The 22,935-nt window shown below is 34.5% G+C and overlaps 1 protein-coding gene across 1 annotated transcript in view; it reads right to left on the minus strand.

Moving 5' to 3' along the window:
• The window catches only part of tmprss4a (transmembrane serine protease 4a), a 56,999-nt gene that overhangs the window by 5,064 nt on the left and 29,000 nt on the right, over positions 1-22,935 (minus strand). Inside the window, exons 7-12 of the mRNA XM_061878579.1 lie at positions 12,706-12,749; positions 9,665-9,824; positions 9,408-9,574; positions 8,158-8,253; positions 7,938-8,080; positions 7,709-7,861 (exon numbers count right to left, since the gene is read on the minus strand). Of these exons, the coding sequence (XP_061734563.1) occupies positions 7,709-7,861; positions 7,938-8,080; positions 8,158-8,253; positions 9,408-9,574; positions 9,665-9,824; positions 12,706-12,749 (763 nt within the window). The remainder of the gene's footprint in view (positions 1-7,708; positions 7,862-7,937; positions 8,081-8,157; positions 8,254-9,407; positions 9,575-9,664; positions 9,825-12,705; positions 12,750-22,935) is intronic.

The raw sequence follows: 22,935 nt of genomic DNA on the forward strand, positions 1-22,935 counted from the left end.
CCTTCTATTTCCCTCAATTTATGTAGTAACTTCATATTGTTTGTTATGTACACTTTTAGTATTATTTAAAGCTAAATATTTACATTTGGACTAATTTTATTCACTACAAAAAGTTACTAGGGGACACCTAACATTTCAGCATATTTCTGTGCTGCCATAAAATGTGTCCCCCTTTAAGTCCCCTCGAAATTATTTAGCAACTCCATATTGTTTATTATGTACACTTTTAGTATTATTTAAAGCTAACTTTGTACATTTGGACTCATTTTATTCATTACAAAAAAGTTAGTAGGGGATACATAACATTTCAGCATATTTCTGTACTGCCATAAAATGTGTCCCCCTTCTGGTTCCCTCAAATTATTTAGTAACTCCATATTGTTTATTATGTACACTTTTAGTATTATTTACTGCAAAATGTGTACATTTGGACTATTTTTTTTACTCACAAAAATGTTAGTAGGGATACATAACGTTTCAGCATATTTCTGTGCTGCGTTAAAATGTGTCCCCCTTCTATTTCCCTCAATTTATGTAGTAACTTCATATTGTTTGTTATGTACACTTTTAGTATTATTTAAAGCTAAATATTTACATTTGGACTAATTTTATTCACTACAAAAAGTTACTAGGGGACACCTAACATTTCAGCATATTTCTGTGCTGCCATAAAATGTGTCCCCCTTTAAGTCCCCTCGAAATTATTTAGCAACTCCATATTGTTTATTATGTACACTTTTAGTATTATTTAAAGCTAACTTTGTACATTTGGACTCATTTTATTCATTACAAAAAAGTTAGTAGGGGATACATAACATTTCAGCATATTTCTGTACTGCCATAAAATGTGTCCCCCTTCTGGTTCCCTCAAATTATTTAGTAACTCCATATTGTTTATTATGTACACTTTTAGTATTATTTACTGCAAAATGTGTACATTTGGACTATTTTTTTTACTCACAAAAATGTTAGTAGGGATACATAACATTTCATCATTATCCTGTGCTGCCATTAAATATGTCCCCCTTCTATTTTCCTCAATTTATGTAGTAACTTCATGTTGTTTATTATGTACACTTATAGTATACTTTACAGCTAAATGTGTACATTTGTACTAATTTTATTAATCACAAAAAAGTTAGTAGGGGATACATAACATTTTAGCATATTTCTGTGCTGCATCAAAATGTGTCCCCCTTCTATTTCCCTCAATTGATGTAGCAACTTCATCTTGTTTATTATGTACAATTTTAGTATTATTTACAGCTAAATGTGTACATTTGGACAATTGTTTTTAATCACAAAAAAGTTAGTAGGTGATACATAACATTTCAGCATATTTCTGTGCTGCATTAAAATGTGTCCCCCTTCTATTTCCCTCAATTTATGTAGTAACTTAATATTGTTTATTATATACACTTTTAGTATCATCTACAGCTATATATTTACATTTGGACTCCTTTTATTCATTACAAAAATTTTAGTAGGGGATACATAACATTTTAATATATTTCTGTACTGCATTAAAATGTGTCCCCCTTCTAATTCGCTCAAATTTTGTATCAACTTTATGTGGTTTATTATGTACGCTTTAAGTATTATTTACAGCTAAATGTGTACATTTGGACTATTTTTTTTAATCACAAAAATATTAGTAGGGGATACATAACATTTTAGGATATTTCTGTGCTGCATCAAAATGTGTCCCCCTTCTATTTCCCTCAATTGATGTAGCAACTTCATCTTGTTTATTATGTACAATTTTAGTATTATTTACAGCTAAATGTGTACATTTGGACTCCTTTTATTCATTACAAAAATGTTAGTAGGGGATATATAACATTTTAGCATATTTCTGTACTTCATTAAAACGTGTCCCCCTTCTATTTCCCTCAAATTTTGTATTAACTTTATGTGGTTTATTATGTACGCTTTAAGTATTATTTACAGCTGAATGTGTACATTTGGACTATTTTTTTCAATCACAGAAATATTAGTAGGGGATACATAACATTTCAGCATATTTCTGTGCTGCATTAAAATGTGTCCCACTTCTATTTCCCATTAATTTATGTAGTAAATTCATATTGTTTATTGTGTACACTCTTAGTATTATTTACAGCTAAATGTGTACATCTGGACTCATTTTATCCATTACAAAAAGTTAGTAAGTGATACCTAAAAGTTCAGCATTATTTCTGTGCTGCCATAAAATGTGTCCCCCTTCTGTTTCCCTCATTGCATGTAGTAACTTCATATTGTTTATTATGTACACTTATAGTATCATTTACAGCTAAATGTGTACATTTGGGCTCATTTTATTAATCACAAAAAAGTTAGTAGGAGATACATAACCTTTCAGCATATTTCTGTGCTGCATTAAAATGTGTCCCCCTCACGTTTCCCTCAATTTATGTAGGAACTTCATATTGTTTGTTATGTACACGTTTAATATCATTTACAGCTGACTATGTACATTTGGACTCATTTTATTAATCACAAAAAAGTTAGTAGGGGATACATAACATTTCAGCATATTTCTGTGCTGCATTAAAATGTGTCCCCCTCACGTTTCCCTCAATTTATGTAGGAACTTCATATTGTTTGTTATGTACACGTTTAGTATCATTTACAGCTAAATATGTACATTTGGACTCATTTTATTAATCACAAAAAAGTTAGTAGGGGATACAGAACATTTCAGCATATTTCTGTGCTGCATTAAAATGTGTCCCCCTCACGTTTCCCTCAATTTATGTAGGAACTTCATATTGTTTGTTATGTACACGTTTAGTATCATTTACAGCTAAATATGTACATTTGGACTCATTTTATTAATCACAAAAAAGTTAGTAGGGGATACAGAACATTTCAGCATATTTCTGTGCTGCATTAAAATGTGTCCCCCTCACGTTTCCCTCAATTTATGTAGGAACTTCATATTGTTTGTTATGTACACGTTTAGTATCATTTACAGCTAAATTTGTACATTTGGACTCATTTTACTAATCACAAAAAAGTTAGTAGGGGATACATAACATTTCAGCATATTTTTGTGCTGCATTAAAATGTGTCCCCCTCACGTTTCCCTCAATTTATGTAGGAACTTCATATTGTTTGTTATGTACACGTTTAGTATCATTTACAGCTAAATATGTACATTTGGACTCATTTTATTAATCACAAAAAAGTTAGTAGGGGATACATACCATTTCAGCATATTTCTGTGCTGCATTAAAATGTGTCCCCCTCACGTTTCCCTCAATTTATGTAGGAACTTCATATTGTTTATGTACACGTTTAGTATCATTTACAGCTAAATTTGTACATTTGGACTCATTTTATAAATTACAAAAAAGTTAGTAGGGGATACATACCATTTCAGCATATTTCTGTGCTGCATTAAAATGTGTCCCCCTCACGTTTCCCTCAATTTATGTAGGAACTTCATATTGTTTGTTATGTACACGTTTAGTATCATTTACAGCTAAATTTGTACATTTGGACTCATTTTATTAATCACAAAAAAGTTAGTAGGGGATACATAACATTTCAGCATATTTCTGTGCTGCATTAAAATGTGTCCCCCTCACGTTTCCCTCAATTTATGTAGGAACTTCATATTGTTTGTTATGTACACGTTTAGTATCATTTACAGCTAAATATGTACATTTGGACTCATTTTATTAATCACAAAAAAGTTAGTAGGGGATACATAACCTTTCAGCATATTTCTGTGCTCCCATAAAATGTGTCCCCCTCACGTTTCCCTCAATTTATGTAGGAACTTCATATTGTTTGTTATGTACACGTTTAGTATCATTTACAGCTAAATATGTACATTTGGACTCATTTTATTAATCACAAAAAAGTTAGTAGGGGATACATAACCTTTCAGCATATTTCTGTGCTCCCATAAAATGTGTCCCCCTCACGTTTCCCTCAATTTATGTAGGAACTTCATATTGTTTGTTATGTACACGTTTAATATCATTTACAGCTAAATGTGTACATTTGGACTCATTTTATTAATCACAAAAAAGTTAGTAGGGGATACATAACATTTCAGCATATTTCTGTGCTGCATTAAAATGTGTCCCCCTCACGTTTCCCTCAATTTATATAGGAACTTCATATTGTTTGTTATGTACACTTATAGTATCATTTACAGCTAAATATGTACATTTGGACTCATTTTATTAATCACAAAAAAGTTAGTAGGGGATACATAACATTTCAGCATATTTCTGTGCTGCATTAAAATGTGTCCCCCTCACGTTTCCCTCAATTTATGTAGGAACTTCATATTGTTTGTTATGTACACGTTTAGTATCATTTACAGCTAAATATGTACATTTGGACTCATTTTATGAATTACAAAAAAGTTAGTAGGGGATACATAACATTTCAGCATATTTCTGTGCTGCATTAAAATGTGTCCCCCTCACGTTTCCCTCAATTTATGTAGGAACTTCATATTGTTTGTTATGTACACGTTTAGTATCATTTACAGCTAAATATGTACATTTGGACTCATTTTATAAATTACAAAAAAGTTAGTAGGGGATACATACCATTTCAGCATATTTCTGTGCTGCATTAAAATGTGTCCCCCTCACGTTTCCCTCAATTTATGTAGGAACTTCATATTGTTTGTTATGTACACGTTTAGTATCATTTACAGCTAAATATGTACATTTGGACTCATTTTATTAATCACAAAAAAGTTAGTAGGGGATACATAACCTTTCAGCATATTTCTGTGCTCCCATAAAATGTGTCCCCCTCACGTTTCCCTCAATTTATGTAGGAACTTCATATTGTTTGTTATGTACACGTTTAGTATAATTTACAGCTAAATTTGTACATTTGGACTCATTTCATTCATTAAAAAAAGGTACTATGGGATATATAACATTTCAGCATATTTTTGTGCTGCATTAAAATGTGTCCGCCTCACGTTTCCCTCAATTTATGTAGGAACTTCATATTGTTTGTTATGTACACGTTTAATATCATTTACAGCTAAATTTGTACATTTGGACTCATTTTATTAATCACAAAAAAGTTAGTAGGGGATACATAACATTTCAGCATATTTCTGTGCTGCATTAAAATGTGTCCCCCTTCTATTTCCCTCAATTTGTGTAGGAACTTCATATTGTTTGTTATGTACACGTTTAGTATCATTTACAGCTAAATTTGTACATTTGGACTCATTTTACTAATCACAAAAAAGTTAGTAGGGGATACATAACATTTCAGCATATTTTTGTGCTGCATTAAAATGTGTCCCCCTTCTATTTCCCTCAATTTGTGTAGGAACTTCATATTGTTTGTTATGTACACGTTTAGTATCATTTACAGCTAAATATGTACATTTGGACTCATTTTATAAATTACAAAAAAGTTTGTAGGTGATACATAACATTTCAGCATATTTCTGTGCTGCATTAAAATGTGTCCCCCTCACGTTTCCCTCAATTTATGTAGGAACTTCATATTGTTTGTTATGTACACGTTTAGTATCATTTACAGCTAAATTTGTACATTTGAACTCATTTTATTAATCACAAAAAAGTAAGTAGGGGATACATAACATTTCAGCATATTTCTGTGCTGCATTAAAATGTGTCCCCCTTCTATTTCCCATTAATTTATGTAGTAAATTCATATTGTTTATTGTGTACACTCTTAGTATCATTTACAGCTAAATGTGTACATCTGGACTAATTTTATTCATTACAAAAAGTTAGTAAGTGATACCTAAAAGTTCAGCATTATTTCTGTGCTGCCATAAAATGTGTCCTCTTCTGTTTCCCTCATTGCATGTAGTAACTTCATATTGTTTATTATGTACACTTATAGTATCATTTACAGCTAACTGTGTACATTTGGACTCATTTTATTAATCACAAAAAAGTTAGTAGGAGATACATAACCTTTCAGCATATTTCTGTGCTGCATTAAAATGTGTCCCCCTCACATTTCCCTCAATTTATGTAGGAACTTCATATTGTTTGTTATGTACACGTTTAGTATCATTTACAGCTAAATATGTACATCTGGACTAATTTTATTCATTACAAAAAGTTAGTAAGTGATACCTAAAAGTTCAGCATTATTTCTGTGCTGCCATAAAATGTGTCCCCCTTCTGTTTCCCTCAATGCATGTAGTAACTTCATATTGTTTATTATGTACACTTATAGTATCATTTACAGCTAAATGTGTACATTTGGACTCATTTTATTAATCACAAAAAAGTTAGTAGGGGATACATAAAATTTCAGCATATTTCTGTGCTGCATTAAAATGTGTCCCCCTCACGTTTCCCTCAATATATGTAGGAACTTCATATTGTTTGTTATGTACACGTTTAGTATCATTTACAGCTAAATTTGTACATTTGGACTCATTTTATTAATCACAAAAAGGTTTGTAGGTGATACATAACATTTCAGCATATTTCTGTGCTGCATTAAAATGTGTCCCCCTTCTGTTTCCCTCAATGCATGTAGTAACTTCATATTGTTTATTATGTACACTTATAGTATCATTTACAGCTAAATGTGTACATTTGGACTCATTTTATTAATCACAAAAAAGTTAGTAGGGGATACATAACATTTCAGCATATTTCTGTGCTGCATTAAAATGTGTCCCCCTCACGTTTCCCTCAATTTATGTAGGAACTTAATATTGTTTATTATATACACTTTTAGTATCATCTACAGCTATATATTTACATTTGGACTCCTTTTATTCATTACAAAAAAGTTAGTAGGGGATACATAACATTTAAACATATTTCTGTACTGCATTAAAATGTGTCCCCCTTCTAATTCGCTCAAATTTTGTATTAACTTTATGTGGTTTATTATGTACGCTTTAAGTATTATTTACAGCTGAATGTGTACATTTGGACTATTTTTTTCAATCACAGAAATATTAGTAGGGGATACATAACATTTCAGCATATTTCTGTGCTGCATTAAAATGTGTCCCCCTCACGTTTCCCTCAATTTATGTAGGAACTTCATATTGTTTGTTATGTACACGTTTAGTATCATTTACAGCTAACTATGTACATTTGGACTTATTTTATTAATCACAAAAAAGTTAGTAGGGGATACATAACATTTCAGCATTATCCTGTGCTGCCATTAAATGTATCCCCCTTCTATTTTCCTCAATTTATGTAGTAACTTCATGTTGTTTATTATGTACACTTATAGTATACTTTACAGCTAAATGTGTACATTTTTACTAATTTTATTAATCACAAAAAAGTTAGTAGGGGATACATAACATTTTAGCATATTTCTGTGCTGCATTAAAATGTGTCCCCCTTCTATTTCCCTCAATTGATGTAGCAACTTCATCTTGTTTATTATGTACAATTTTAGTATTATTTACAGCTAAATGTGTACATTTGGACAATTGTTTTTAATCACCAAAAAGTTAGTAGGTGATACATAACATTTCAGCATATTTCTGTGCTGCATCAAAATGTGTCCCCCTTCTATTTCGGGCAGAAGACGGTGTACACCCTGGACAAGTCGCCACTTCATCGCAGTGCTAACACAGATAGACAGACAACATTCACACACTAGGGCCAATTTAGTGTTGCCAATCAACCTATCCCCAGGTGCATGTCTTTGGAGGTGGGAGGAAGCCAGAGTCTATTATTATAAATATGTCTCTTACCTCAATGACCGTGTGTATCCAGTTGACCATCTCTTCCACGTTGCAGTAGACCCCCGGCCGTCTCTCCCTAGCACAGCCCACGCCCCAGCTCACCACCCCGACCAGATACCACCTGGATGAGATGAAGTACACCAACGGGCCGCCACTGTCGCCCTGAGGTGCAGAGCAACAGTTACAATTTACTATTCGTTAAAAAAAACAAAAAAACGGAGGGAGGCTTGGTTCTTACCTGACATGCGTCCACGTTCCCCTCCAGAAAACCTGCACAGATCATCCTGTCAGTGATGGATCTACCATACACAGTGGGGCTGGAACACTTTGCCCTTTCTATCAGAGGGACGACAGCTTTCTGCAGCGTTGGAGAAATGTTTCCTGAGGGCAAAACAAGGGTACACATTTGTTGTACAGGCCCCCCTTGAAGTCTTTTTTTGTTTTTTAAGTTTGTTTACCATTTTCCTCCAGGTAGCCCCAACCGGTAACTGTCAACGGGGCTGAAGCAGCCAGGCCGAAGGATCTTGGGGGAAGACAAACAGGCCTCCGACTCACTGAAAATGAAGGTGATTATTGGTTTTTATTTGTTCATGTTGCAACGGCTATCTGTTTGCCAGCTCCTTTTGCTAACTCTTAACAAAGTACTTAAAGTGGGATTTATATTTTTTTTGTGCTTCAATTAATCATTTGACTCATAACTAATTTAAATTGAGAAAATCCAGACCGCAGTGCCTCGAACTTTAACACCAGAAGACCCAGAGAGCAGCCATTTGGCTTTTCTACCTATAAAACCCACAGGTCAGCCGCTCGGGCTGGAAGGCCCTCCTTTTGTTATGTCAATCAATCAGTCAATGTTTACTTATATAGCCCTGAATCACGAATGTCTCAAAGGGCTGCACAAACCACTACGACATCCTCGGAAGAACCCACATAAGGGCAAGGAAACCTCACACCCAGTGGGACGCCGGTGACAATGATGACTATGAGAAACCTTGGAGAGGACCTCAAATGTGGGCAACCCCCCCTCCTCCTCTAGGGGACCGAAAGCAATGGATGTCGAGCGGGTCTAACATGATACTGTGAAAGTTCAATCCATAGTGGCTCCAAGACAGCAGCGAGAGTCCCGTCCACAGGAAACCATCCCAAGCGGGGACGGATCAGCAGCGTAGAGATGTCCCCAACCCATACACAGACGAGCGGTCCATCCTGGGTCTCGACTCTGGACAGCCAGTACTTCATCCATGGTCATCGGACCGGACTCCCTCCACAAGGGAGGGGGTGACAGAGAAGAAAAAGAAAAGAAGCGGCAGATCAACTGGTCTAAAAAGGAGGTCTATTTAAAGGCTAGAGTATACAAATGAGTTTTAAGGTGAGACTTACTGAGGTAGCATCTCGAACTGTTACCGGGAGGGCATTCCAGAGTACTGGAGACCGAACGGAAAACGCTCTATAGCCCGCAGACTTTTTTTGGGCTTTAGGAATCACTAATAAACCGGAGTCTTTTGAACGCAGATTTCTTGCCGGGACATATGGTACAATACAATCGGCAAGATAGGCTGGAGCTAGACCGTGTAGTATTTTATACGTAAGTAGTAAAACCTTAAAGTCACATCTTAAAGTGCACAGGAAGCCAGTGCTGGTGAGTCAGTAATACAAGAATCAATCAATCACACTTTTATGCATTTTTTTTTTTTTTTTTTGCACCGACCTCCGACTTTGATTGGGCTGGTGAGTCTCATGAGTGCTATGTCGTAATCATTCCTTGCTGCACTGTAGTTCCCATTCAGTATGATCCTGTCAACAGAGGACCCTCCCAGTGTGCCCATGTGGGTCCGGCCCGACACCACTTTCCAGCGACTCAGCTCCTTTTTACTGCTGCAGGGCCCCCACATGGAAAGGAGGTACAGGAGGGGTGAGTATGGCGACAATGAATGCATTACAACTAAATGGCAGTACAATACTGACCCGGCAAAGCAATGGGCCGCAGTGACGACCCAGAGTGGGGACACCAGTGAACCTCCACAGGTGTGCTGGCCTCCCTGCTGCAGGCTCACCTGCCACGGCCAGTCCTCAATGTTGGCATCCGTACCCCCAACAATACGATTCTGGCCCACCTGGCCACAGTCTGACAACGAAACTCAAATTAAATATTAAGTATTTGTCTCCTCTTATCCATCTCTCAGGAATTAACATTTTAAAACTCAATATTTATTATAATGCATATTGAGGACATACTCCCAAAACCTGTATTATAACTACAGTGGGGCAAAAAAGTATTTAGTCAGCCAGCGATTGTGCAAATTCTCCCACTTAAAATGATGACAGAGGTCTGTAATGTTCAGCATAGGTACACTTCAACTGTGAGAGACAGAATGTGAAAAAAAAATCCAGGAATTCACATTGTAGGAATTTTAAAGAATTTATTTGTAAATCATGGTGGAAAATAAGTATTTGGTCGACCATTCTAAGCTCTCACTGATGGAAGGAGGTTTTGGCTCCAAATCTCACGATACATGGCCTCATTCAGTCTTTCCTTAACACGGATCAATCGTCCTGTCCCCTTAGCAGAAAAACAGCCCCAAAGCATGATGTTCCCACCCCCATGCGTCACAGTAGGTGTGGTGTTCTTGGGATGCAACTCAGTATTTAGTCCGCCACCGATTGTGCAAGTTCTCCCACTTAAAATGATGACAGAGGTCTGTAATTTTCATCATAGGTACACTTCAACTGTGAGAGACAGAATGTGAAAAAAAAATCCAGGAATTCATATTGTAGGAATTTTAAAGAATTTATTTGTAAATTATGGTGGAAAATAAGTATTTGGTCAACCATTCTAAGCTCTCACTGATGGAAGGAGGTTTTGGCTCCAAATCTCACGATACATGGCCCCATTCAGTCTTTCCTTAACACGGATCAATCGTCCTGTCCCCTTAGCAGAAAAACAGCCCCAAAGCATGATGTTTCCACCCCCATGCTTCACAGTAGGTATGGTGTTCTTGGGATGCAACTCAGTATTATTGTTCCTCCACTGCCCTCGTCTTTTTTTTTTCTTTTTCTCCTAGTCCTTCACTCTCACTATCCTCTACCTCGCTCAAATTAATGGAGAAATTGTCCTTTTCTCGGTCCGAATCGCTCTAGCTGCTGGTGGCCATGATTGTAAACAATGTTCAGATGTGAGGAGCTCCACAACCCGTGACGTCACGCGCACATCGCCTGCTACTTCCGGTACAGGCAAGGCTTTTTTTTATTAGCGACCAAAAGTTGCGAACTTTATCGTGGATGTTCTCTACTAAATCCTTTCAGCAAAAATATGGCGATATCGCGAAATGATCAAGTATGACACATAGAATGGACCCGCTATCCCCGTTTAAATAAGACAATCTCATTTCAGTAGGCCTTTAAACAAGTTGAAAAACTTATTGGGGTGTTACCATTTAGTGGTCAATTGTACGGAATATGTACTGTACTGTGCAATCTACTAATAAAAGTTTCAATCAATCAGAACTGCTACCCTCAGGGCAGATGCTATAAGGTGCTAAAAGCTGGCACAAACAGACTAAAAAACAGCATTTACCCAAGAGCCATAGTAGCTTTAAACAGGCACTGAGTGAGCACAATGTGTCCATCATGTCCTCATGTGTCATGTCTTTTTTTTCTTTTTTTTTTTTTTTCGGACTATTATGTGCAATAATGTTATATGTATATATATATATTCATATGTATGCATGTGTGTGGACATATATACATATCTTACATATATATATACATTATTTATAGGACACAACGGACGTGATGAGGTTGGTACTAGGTGGGGATTGAACCAGGGACGCTCGGGTTGCGCACGGCCACTCTGCCACTGCGCCACGCCGTCCCAAGATATGTATATATATGTATGTATGTGGCGCAGTGGGAGAGTGGCCGTGCGCAACCCGAGCGTCCCTGGTTCAATTCCCACCTAGTACCAACCTCGTCACGTCCGTTGTGTCCTGAGCAAGACACTTCACCCTTGCTCCTGATGGGTGCTGGTTGGCGCCTTGCATGGCAGCTCCCTCCATCAGTGTGTGAATGTGTGTGTGAATGGGTAAATGTGGAAGTAGTGTCAAAGCGCTTTGAGTACCTTGAAGGTAGAAAAGCGCTATACAAGTACAACCCATTTATTTCATTTATTTATCATCTCTTATTTTCTATCTTTTTTTTACTATTTATATTACCAAATTGTATATGCACCTTAGGGGATCTGCTCCAATTTCGTTGTTTTTTGAACCCGTTCACTGCAATAGTGACAATAAAACTCTATTCTATTCAATTCTACAAGTTTCAATCAATCAATCAATCAAAGTCATGTGACGTCACATGCAACAAATGTATCAGAATATGGCACCATTTGATTTTACGTGAATCAATACCCGGTAGTATTGACAGACTTTGGTCGGTACTTATCAATCAATCAATCAATCAATGTTTACTTATATAGCCCTAAATCACTAGTGTCTCAAAGGGCTGCACAAACCAAACTTGTTTATAAAAGTACCACAATCAGTACCCATCCCAGTTGTACAAAACACAATGCTTGATCATGTGTTCAAAACGAGCTACATTTCCCTCATGTATTCCTAATCATTATTTAAGCCAAAAAAATAAATAAAAATGTTTATAAATAATGAGCTTTCATTGCCTGGTTCTCAATTTTTCCCAACCTTCTTTGTGTTTTAGGTCGATAAACAATCTTTGCCTTGCATTATGAACACCCAACCAAATAACGCCTCATTGTTAATTGTTAAATCTGACAAAGCAGAGCAAGTTTAACCGGTTTATTTTAATCCACTACCATGTTTGTTTTTCATGTGTTTGCTCACGGCTTCGCAGCCAACAGCATGTGCGGGCCTGCCTGCGCCAAACCGGTCGCACGACTACACGTTATCTAGCCCTTGAGCCCTAGTCAAGCTTGCAAAAAAGCCGTAAACACCACAAGCTCCAGCGATCGCTTCTCTATAAATAGAACCAACCTGAACAGGACAAAGAAACCACAGCTCCGGATGTGCATCTCGCCCTGCAGGATGGAGGAAAAATGTTTTAGAGCGATAAATCAACAACATCCGAGTGGGTAACACGCTGATGTTGACCTCAAATGATTAAATATTTTTTAAAACGGTGAGACTTTTCATACTTTAGGAATAGAAACTAAAGGGGGAATTACATAAGGAGTCTAAAAACTGCAAGCGAGAACAATGTTAAACCATTGAAAGAAGTTTGAAGTACAAAAAGAGTGTTGGTTTCTTTATGTTTAACGTAAAAAGCACACAGTAAGTAAAAAATAATAAACCAATACAATGAAATGACAAGAATCACTATACTCTAAATCAGGGGTCTCAAACTCAATTTACCTGGGGGCCACTGGATGCAGAAACTGGGCCGCGAGAAAAGATTTCTTAAAATAAAATCTAACATGCACTTTTTAATGACTTCACCTTCTTTGAATGGCTTTCCCTGGCAACAGACTTGCCAACTCTCGCGATCTTTCCGGGAAACGCACGAATATCAGTGTGAAGTGAAGTGAATTATATTTATATAGCGCTTTTCTCTAGTGACTCAAAGCACTTTACATAGTGAAACCCAATATCTAAGTTACATTTAAACCAGTGTGGGTGGGCACTGGGAGCAGGTGGGTAAAGTGTCTTGCCCAAGGACACAACGGCAGTGACTAGGATGGCGGAAGCGGGAATCGAACCTGCAACCCTCAAGTTGCTGGCACGGTCGCTCTACCAACCGAGCTATGGCGCCCTACTACTAAAGACATTTTAAAGACACTACTAAAACATTGTAAATACACTACTAAAACCTTCTAAAGACACTACTAAAATATTCTAAAAATACTACAAAAAAAATCTAAAGTCACTCCTAAAACCATTCTAAAGACACTACTAAAAACATTCTAAAGACACTACTAAAAACATTCCAAAGACACTACTAAAAACATTGTAAAGACACTACTAAAACATTGTAAATACACTACTAAAAACATTGTACAGACAATACTAAAGACATTTCAGAGACACTACTAAAACATTGTAAATACACTACTAAAAACATTCTAAAGTCACTATTAAAAACATTCTAAAGACACTACTAAAACATTGTAAATACACTACTAAAACCTTCTAAAGACACTACTAAAACATTGTAAAAATACTACAAAAAAAATCTAAAGTCACTCCTAAAACCATTTTAAAGTCACTATTAAAACAAATTTAAAGTCACTATTAAAAACATTCTAAAGACAATACTAAAAACATTCTAAAGACACTACTAAAAACATTCTAAAGACACTACTAAAAACATTCCAAAGACACTACTAAAAACATTGTAAAGACACTACTAAAAACATTGTAAATACACTACTAAAAACATTCTAAAGACACTACTAAAAACATTCTAAAGACACTACTAAAACATTCTAAAGACACTACTAAAAACATTCTAAAGACACTACTAAAAACATTGTAAAGACACTACTAAAAACATTGTAAATACACTACTAAAAACATTGTACAGACAATACTAAAGACATTTTAAAGACACTACTAAAACATTGTATATACTCTACTAAAACCTTCTAAAGTCACAACTAAAAACATTCTAAAAACACTACTAAAACAATCTAAAGTCACTCCTAAAACCATTCTAAAGTGACTATTAAAAACATTCTAAAGACACTACTAAAAACATTGTAAAGACACTACTAAAAACATTGTAAAGACACTACTAAAAACATTGTAAAGACACTACTAAAAACATTGTACAGACAATACTAAAGACATTTTAAAGACACTACTAAAACATTGTAAATACACTACTAAAAACATTGTAAATACACTACTAAAAACATTGTAAATACACTACTAAAAACATTGTACAGACAATACTAAAGACATTTCAAAGACACTACTAAAACATTGTAAATACACTACTAAAACCTTCTAAAGACACTACTAAAACATTCTAAAAATACTACAAAAAAAAATATAAAGTCACTCCTAAAACTATTCTAAAGTCACTATTAAAAACATTCTAAAGACACTACTAAAAACATTGTAAATACACTACTAAAACCTTCTAAAGACACTACTAAAACATTCTAAAAATACTACAAAAAAAATCTAAAGTCACTCCTAAAACCATTTTAAAGTCACTATTAAAAACATTCTAAAGACACTAATAAAAACATTTTAAAGACACAACTAAAAACATTCTAAAGACACTACTAAAAACATTGTAAAGACACTACTAAAAACATTCTAAAGACACTACTAAAAACATTCTAAAGACACTACTAAAACATTGTAAATACACTACTAAAAACATTGTAAATACACTACTAAAAACATTCTAAAGACACTACTAAAAACATTGTAAATACACTACTAAAAACATTGTACAGACAATACTAAAGACATTTCAGAGACACTACTAAAACATTGTAAATACACTACTAAAACATTCTAAAGTCACTATTAAAAACATTGTAAAGACACTACTAAAAACATTCTAAAGACACTACTAAAAATATTCTAAAGACACTACTAATAACATTGTAAAGACACTACTAAAAACATTGTAAATACACTACTAAAAACATTGTAAATACACTACTAAAAACATTGTACAGACAATACTAAAACATTGTAAAAACACTACTAAAACCTTCTAAAGACACTACTAAAACATTCTAAAAATACTACAAAAAAAATCTAGTCACTCCTAAAACCATTTTAAAGTCACTATTAAAAACATTCTAAATACACTACTAAACACATTCTAAAGACACTACTAAAAAAATTGTAAATACACTACTAAAAACATTGTAAAGACACTACTAAAAACATTGTAAAGACACTACTAAAAACATTGTACAGACAATACTAAAAACATTGTACAGACAATACTAAAAACATTGTACAGACAATACTAAAAACATTGTAAATACACTACTAAAACATTCTAAAGACACTACTAAAAACATTGTAAAGACACTACTGAAAACATTGTAAAGACTCTACTAAAAACATTCTAAAGACACTACTAAAAACATTGTAAATACACTACTAAAAACATTGTAAATACACTACTAAAAACATTGTAAAGACACTACTAAAAACATTTTAAAGACACTACTAAAAACATTGTACAGACAATACTAAAAACATTGTAAAGACACTACTAAAACATTGTACAGACAATACTAAAAACATTGTACAGACAATACTAAAAACATTGTAAATACACTACTAAAACATTCTAAAGACACTACTAAAAACATTCTAAAGACACTACTAAAAACATTCTAAAGACACTACTAAAAACATTCTAAAGACACTACTAAAACATTGTAAATACACTACTAAAAACATTGTAAAGACACTACTAAAAACATTGTAAATACACTACTAAAGACATTTTAAAGACACTACTAAAACATTGTAAATACACTACTAAAAACATTGTAAAGACACTACTAAAAACATTGTAAATACACTACTAAAGACATTTTAAAGACACTACTAAAACATTGTATATACTCTACTAAAACCTTCTAAAGTCACAACTAAAAACATTCTAAAAACACTACTAAAAACAATCTAAAGTCACTCCTAAAAGTGAAGTGATCTATATTTATATAGCGCTTTTCTCTAGTGACTCAGAGCACTTTACATAGTGAAACCCAATATCTAAGTTACATTTAAACCAGTGTGGGTGGCACTGGGAGCAGGTGGGTAAAGTGTCTTGCCCAAGGACACAACGGCAGTGACTAGGATGGCGGAAGCGGGAATCGAACCTGCAACCCTCAAGTTGCTGGCACGGCCGCTCTACCAACCGAGCTATGGCGCCCTACTACTAAAGACATTTTAAAGACACTACTAAAAAATTGTAAATACACTACTAAAACCTTCTAAAGACACTACTAAAACATTCTAAAAATACTACAAAAAAAATCTAAAGTCACTCCTAAAACCATTTTAAAGTCACTATTAAAAACATTCTAAAGACACTACTAAAACATTCTAAAGACACTACTAAAAACATTGTAAAGAAACTACTAAAAACATTGTAAATACACTACTAAAAACATTGTAAATACACTACTAAAAACATTGTACAGACAATACTAAAGACATTTCAAAGACACTACTAAAACATTGTAAATACACTACTAAAACCTTCTAAAGACACTACTAAAACATTCTAAAAATACTACAAAAAAAATCTAAAGTCACTCCTAAAACTATTCTAAAGTCACTATTAAAAACATTCTAAAGACACTACTAAAAACATTGTAAATACACTACTAAAACCTTCTAAAGACACTACTAAAACATTCTAAAAATACTACAAAAAAAATCTAAAGTCACTCCTAAAACCATTTTAAAGTCACTATTAAAAACATTCTAAAGACACTAATAAAAACATTTTAAAGACACAACTAAAAACATTGTAAATACACTACTAAAAACATTCTAAAGACACTACTAAAAAAATTGTAAATACACTACTAAAAACATTCTAAAGACACTACTAAAAACATTGTAAAGACACTACTAAAAACATTGTAAATACACTACTAAAAACATTGTACAGACAATACTAAAAACATTGTAAAGACACTACTAAAAACATTGTAAATACACTACTAAAAACACTGTACAGACAATACTAAAAACATTGTAAATACACTACTAAAAACATTCTAAAGACACTACTAAAACATTCTAAAGACACTACTAAAACATTCTAAAGACACTACTAAAAACATTGTAAAGACACTACTAAAAACATTGTAAAGACACTACTAAAAACATTGTAAATACACTACTAAAAACATTGTACAGACAATACTAAAGACATTTTAAAGACACTACTAAAACATTGTATATACTCTACTAAAACCTTCTAAAGTCACAACTAAAAACATTCTAAAAACACTACTAAAAACAATCTAAAGTCACTCCTCAAACCATTCTAAAGACAATATAAAAACATTCTAAAAAAACTCCTAAAACACTTTAAAAACACTACTAAAGACATTCTAAATACATAACTAAAACCTCCCGACAATTTCCCGGGGCGATCATTCTCTCGGTTTTCACCCGGACAATACCAATAAGGGTCGTGCTGAGATGTCACTGCCTTTATCGTCCTCTACAACCTGCTGTCTCGTCCGCTTCTCCAGTCACATTTTATAAGTGGCTTCTGCAAGCCTACGGAAGTGACCGCAAGACATACTTGATCAACAGCCATACATGTCACACTGAGGGTGGCCGTATAGACCACTTTATCGCTGTTAAAAATATGCGCCACACTTTGAACCCACACCAAACAAAATTGACAAACGGGCTGCAAGGGATTGTGAGTATTTATTCTGTTGTGTTTATTTTGTGTTACGGTGCGGATGTTCTCCGAAAATGTGTTTGTCATTCTTGCTTGGTGTGGCGCATATTTGTAACAGTGTCGAAGTTGTTTATGTGGCCACCCTCAGTGTGACATGTATGGCTGTTGATCAACTATGTCTTGCAGTCGCTTATTGTGTCTACTGAAGCCAATTACTGGCACGCAGTTTGTACAGGTTGTAGAGGACTTCAAAGGCAGTGCCTCCACGGTGCCCCCTTAATAATGTTGTATAGGTAAAGTTCGGGAGAATAATTACCCCTGGAGGGGCACTGAAAATTGGGAGTCTCCTGGGAAAATCAATCAATCAATCAATGTTTATTTATATAGCCATGAATCACAAATGTCTCAAAGGACTGCACAAACCACTACGACTACGACATCCTCGGAAGAACCCACATAATCGAAGGTATACAAATATAACGTTGTAAAGCGCCATTCATATAAACCTCGCAGGTCGCACCAACATAAAATTTTCGTGTTAGGGTGCGGGCCGCAAAATAACGTCTCACGGGCCGCAATTGGCCCACAGGCCACGTGTTTGAGACCCCTGCTCTAAATGCATTAGTCAGGGGTTGAGCTGCACACCTTAGCTATTCGTAAATATTTATCAACTAAGAAGGTGATTTTTAGGGACAGTTTAGACCAGTGGTCCACAACCACCGGGCCGCGGCCCAGTACCAATCACATTTTTTATTCATTTTTATTTGAAAAAAACAAAACAAAAATGTTTTTATTAAATTTTTTTATTAAATCAACATAAAAAACACAATATACACTTACAATTAGTGCACCAACCACAAAAACCTCCCTTTTTCATGACAAAAACGTCCCTTTTTCATGACAAACAAAAAAATAAAAATACAAATAAAAAGGGACTCTGCCCCCCCCCCGTCCCCCCTCGGGCCGCGGGACAAATTATTAAGCGTTGACCGGTCCGCGGATACAAAAAGGTTGGGGACCACTGGTTTGGACCACGGGTTTCAATTGCAAAAAACATTCATGTTGTTTCCTGTGTGTGCAGATTTGAAAATAGTTTTTTCCTGCATGGACAAAATGTGCATTACAGAAAGTGAATATACGATTATTTTTTTTTCTTATCCAAGTGTGTTGATTTATTTAAAAAAAAAAAAAAAAACACTGTTGTGAAGGAAAAGAGCATTTTTGAAAACACCTGGCTTTGTTTTCGTTCGTTCCTGCTTAAATAGTTCCATTTTTGGACAGCCTGAGAGTCCCTAAATGAGTGGAGAGAAACTAAAGGGAGATACAATTGTGAAAGAGCCACTTTATGCACACGCTGAGTTGACCGTTGCGATTGTTGATCAACCATCTCCTCGTCATCTTTTTAACACTTTGTGAGAAAGCTGCAGTATTTTATATTATTTTGTAGACAAGGACAATTTGTGGGGAGTCTTCCACGGACTCCGAGAGAGTTCGCAAGTCTGAGCAATACCACTAAGGACCATGTCTTGTTTTTTTAACAATTGTCAGTTCGGAGTCGGACTGTGTTATCATGTATCTTTAAAACCTCTTAAGCCCAAATCTGTTTATTTACATGCTTTTTTAATTTATCTTTGCTATGTGAGCTTATTGGACCCGAATTAGAATAAAAAATAAGAATCATCTTTTGATATGATGTACTTAGTCCATAAGTACACAAACGTGTACATCATGTTTAGTGACATGCTAATTCTTATTCTTACACTTTTTTTTTACCCAAATTCCATGGTATGTTATACTCTTCTGACACCACCAGATGACAGTATAAGTGTCCACTTAAGTGGCCATAAGACCCCAATTGAGTAGTGTACACAATTTTGGAAATACGAGCTAAAAGGTGCTGTCCACGAATGGGGCCGCCAAGCCTTTAGAGCAGGGGTCACCAACCTTTTTGAAACCAAGAGCTACTTCTTGGGTACTGATTAATGCGAAAAGCTACCAGTTTGATACACACTTAAATAAATAGCCAGAAATAGCCAATTTGCTCAATTTACCTTTAATAAATAAATCTATATATCTAAAAAAATGGGTATTTCTGTCCGTTATTCCGTCGTACATTTTTTTTTTCCTTTTACGGAAGTTTTCTGTAGAGAATAAATGATAAAAAAAACATTTAATTGAACAGTTTAAAAGAGGAAAAAAACACAAAAAAAATGAAAATAAAATTTTGAAACATGGTTTATCTTCAATTTCAACTCTTTAAAATTCAAAATTCAACCGAAAAAAAGAAGAGAAAAACTAGCTAATTCGAATCTTTTTGAAAAAAAAAAAAAAAAAAAGAATTTCTGGAACATCATTAGTCATTTTTCCTGATTAAGATTAATTTTAGAATTTTGATGACATGTTTTAAATAGGTTAAAATCTAATCTGTTAGAATATATAACAAATTGGACCAAGCTATATTTCTAACAAAGACAAATCCTTATTTCTTCTAGATCTTCCAGAACAAACATTTGAAAAGAAATTCAAAATACTTTGAAATAAGATTTAAATTTGATTCTACAGATTTTCTAGATTTGCCGGAATAATTTTTTTGAATTTTAATCATAATAACTTTGAAGAAATATTACACAAATATTCTTTGTTGAAAAAACAGAAGCTAAAATGAAGAATTAAATTAAAATGTATTTATTATTCTTTACAAAAAAAAAATTGTCAGGAAAGAAGAGGAAGGAATTTAAAAGGTACAAAAGGTATATGTGTTTAAAAATCCTAACATAATTTGTAAGGTTGTATTTTTTCTCTAAAATTGTCTTTCTGAAAGTTATAAGAAGCAAAGTAAAAAAATAAATGAATTTATTTAAACAAGTGAAGACCAAGTCTTTAAAATATTTTCAAATTCTATTTGAGTTTTGTCTCTCTTAGAATTAAAAATGTCGAGCAAAGCGAGACCAGCTGGCTAGTAAATAAATACAATTAAAAAAATAGAGGCAGCTCACTGGTAAGTGCTGGTATTTGAGCTATTTTTAGAACAGGCCAGCGGGCGACTCATCTGGTCCTTACGGGCGACCTGGTGCCCGTGGGCACTGCGTTGGTGACCCCTGCTTTAGAGGTTTTTAATTAATTTGTTATTTGATACTGACATGGTTTAATATTTAAAAAAAGTGTCATTTTTTTAGTTGTCTATAGTTAAATTATTGCTACTTTTTGTGGTAATCTGGCACCCTTAGTAAAACACACAGAAAAACACCAACAAACTCAAAATAAGGCACGAGGAGGATCTGATGGAGTTTAATTTTTTTTAACGTTTTTTGCTGGTGGTGTGCCTCCGGATTTTTAAATTCAAAAAAATGTGCCTTGCCTCAAAAAAGGTTAAAAAACAACAACACTGACCTAGAGGAATTTCTAGAGTAGGACGGGAATTCATATGGCCCCATTCTTCTCAGTTTACCTGACACATGAAACGTGACGCATTAACGTGGACCCCGACTTAAACGAGTTGAAAAACTTATTGGTGTGTTACCATTTAGTGGTCAATTGTACGGAATATGTACTGTACTGTGCAATCTACTACTAAAAGTTTCCATCAATCAATTAAACAATCAATTTGGCGAGTTGCACTATTTACTTTAGCCACCAGATGGCAATAGAGCGTTGGATATCTTAAAATGGGTTGTTTGTTGAAATTCCAACTTTGACCAGTTGCTATATAAAGTGGCACTTTCCATCATGTTCAGCCCATACTTGCCAACCCTCCCGAAATTAACCACCTCTCCCGAAAACCTCCCGAAATTCAGGCGGAGCTGGAGGCCACGCCCCCTCCAGCTCCATGCGGACCAGAGTGACGTGTCGACAGCCTGTTTTCACGTCCGCTTTACCACAATATAATCAGCATGTCTGCCCAATGACGTTATAACTGTAGAATGATCGAGGGCGAGTTCTTGGTTTCTTATGTGGGTTTATTGTTAGGCAGTTTCATTAACCTCCTCCCAGCCCGGTAACAACAAACAACAGCAGCAGTCCGTCTTCGTCTACCGTAAAGCAGTTTGTCTGCCGAAAACAGCAATGTTGTGACACTCTTAAACAGGACAATACTGCCATCTACTGTACATGCATATGGTTAGAAAAACAAGGATGGACAATTCAACCCTTAACTCAATGAGTAGATGAGTGTTATGTGTGTGTAAATGTGTAAATAAATGAACACTGAAAGGCAAGTATTTATTTTATATATATATACATATATATATATATATATATATATATATATATATATATATTGATATATATATATATATATGTGCGTGTACATATATATGTGTATATATATATGTGTGTATACATATATATGTGTATATATATATATATGTGTGTATACATTTATATATGTGTATATATATATATATAAGTAGAATTCTCTGAAAGTCAAGTATTTCTTATATATATATATATATACAGTGGGTATATATATATATATATATATTAATATATACAGTGGGTATACATATATATATATATATATAGGTACACTTCAACTGTGAGAGACAGAATGTGAAAAAAAAATCCAGGAATTCACATTGTAGGATTTTTAAAGAATTTATTAGTAAAGTATGGTGGAAAGTAAGTATTTGGTCAACCATTCAAAGCTCTCACTGATGGAAGGAGGTTTTGGCTCAAAATCTCACGATACATGGCCCCATTCATTCTTTCCTTAACACGGATCAATCGTCCTGTCCCCTTAGCTGAAAAACAGCCCCAAAGCATGATGTTTCCACCCCCCATGCTTCACAGTAGGTATGGTGTTCTTGGGATGCAACTCAGTATACTTCTTCCTCCAAACACGACGAGTTGAGTTT

The sequence above is a fragment of the Nerophis ophidion genome, linkage group LG18 (genome assembly GCF_033978795.1).
Source record: "Nerophis ophidion isolate RoL-2023_Sa linkage group LG18, RoL_Noph_v1.0, whole genome shotgun sequence".
Classification (NCBI taxonomy): domain Eukaryota; kingdom Metazoa; phylum Chordata; class Actinopteri; order Syngnathiformes; family Syngnathidae; genus Nerophis; species Nerophis ophidion.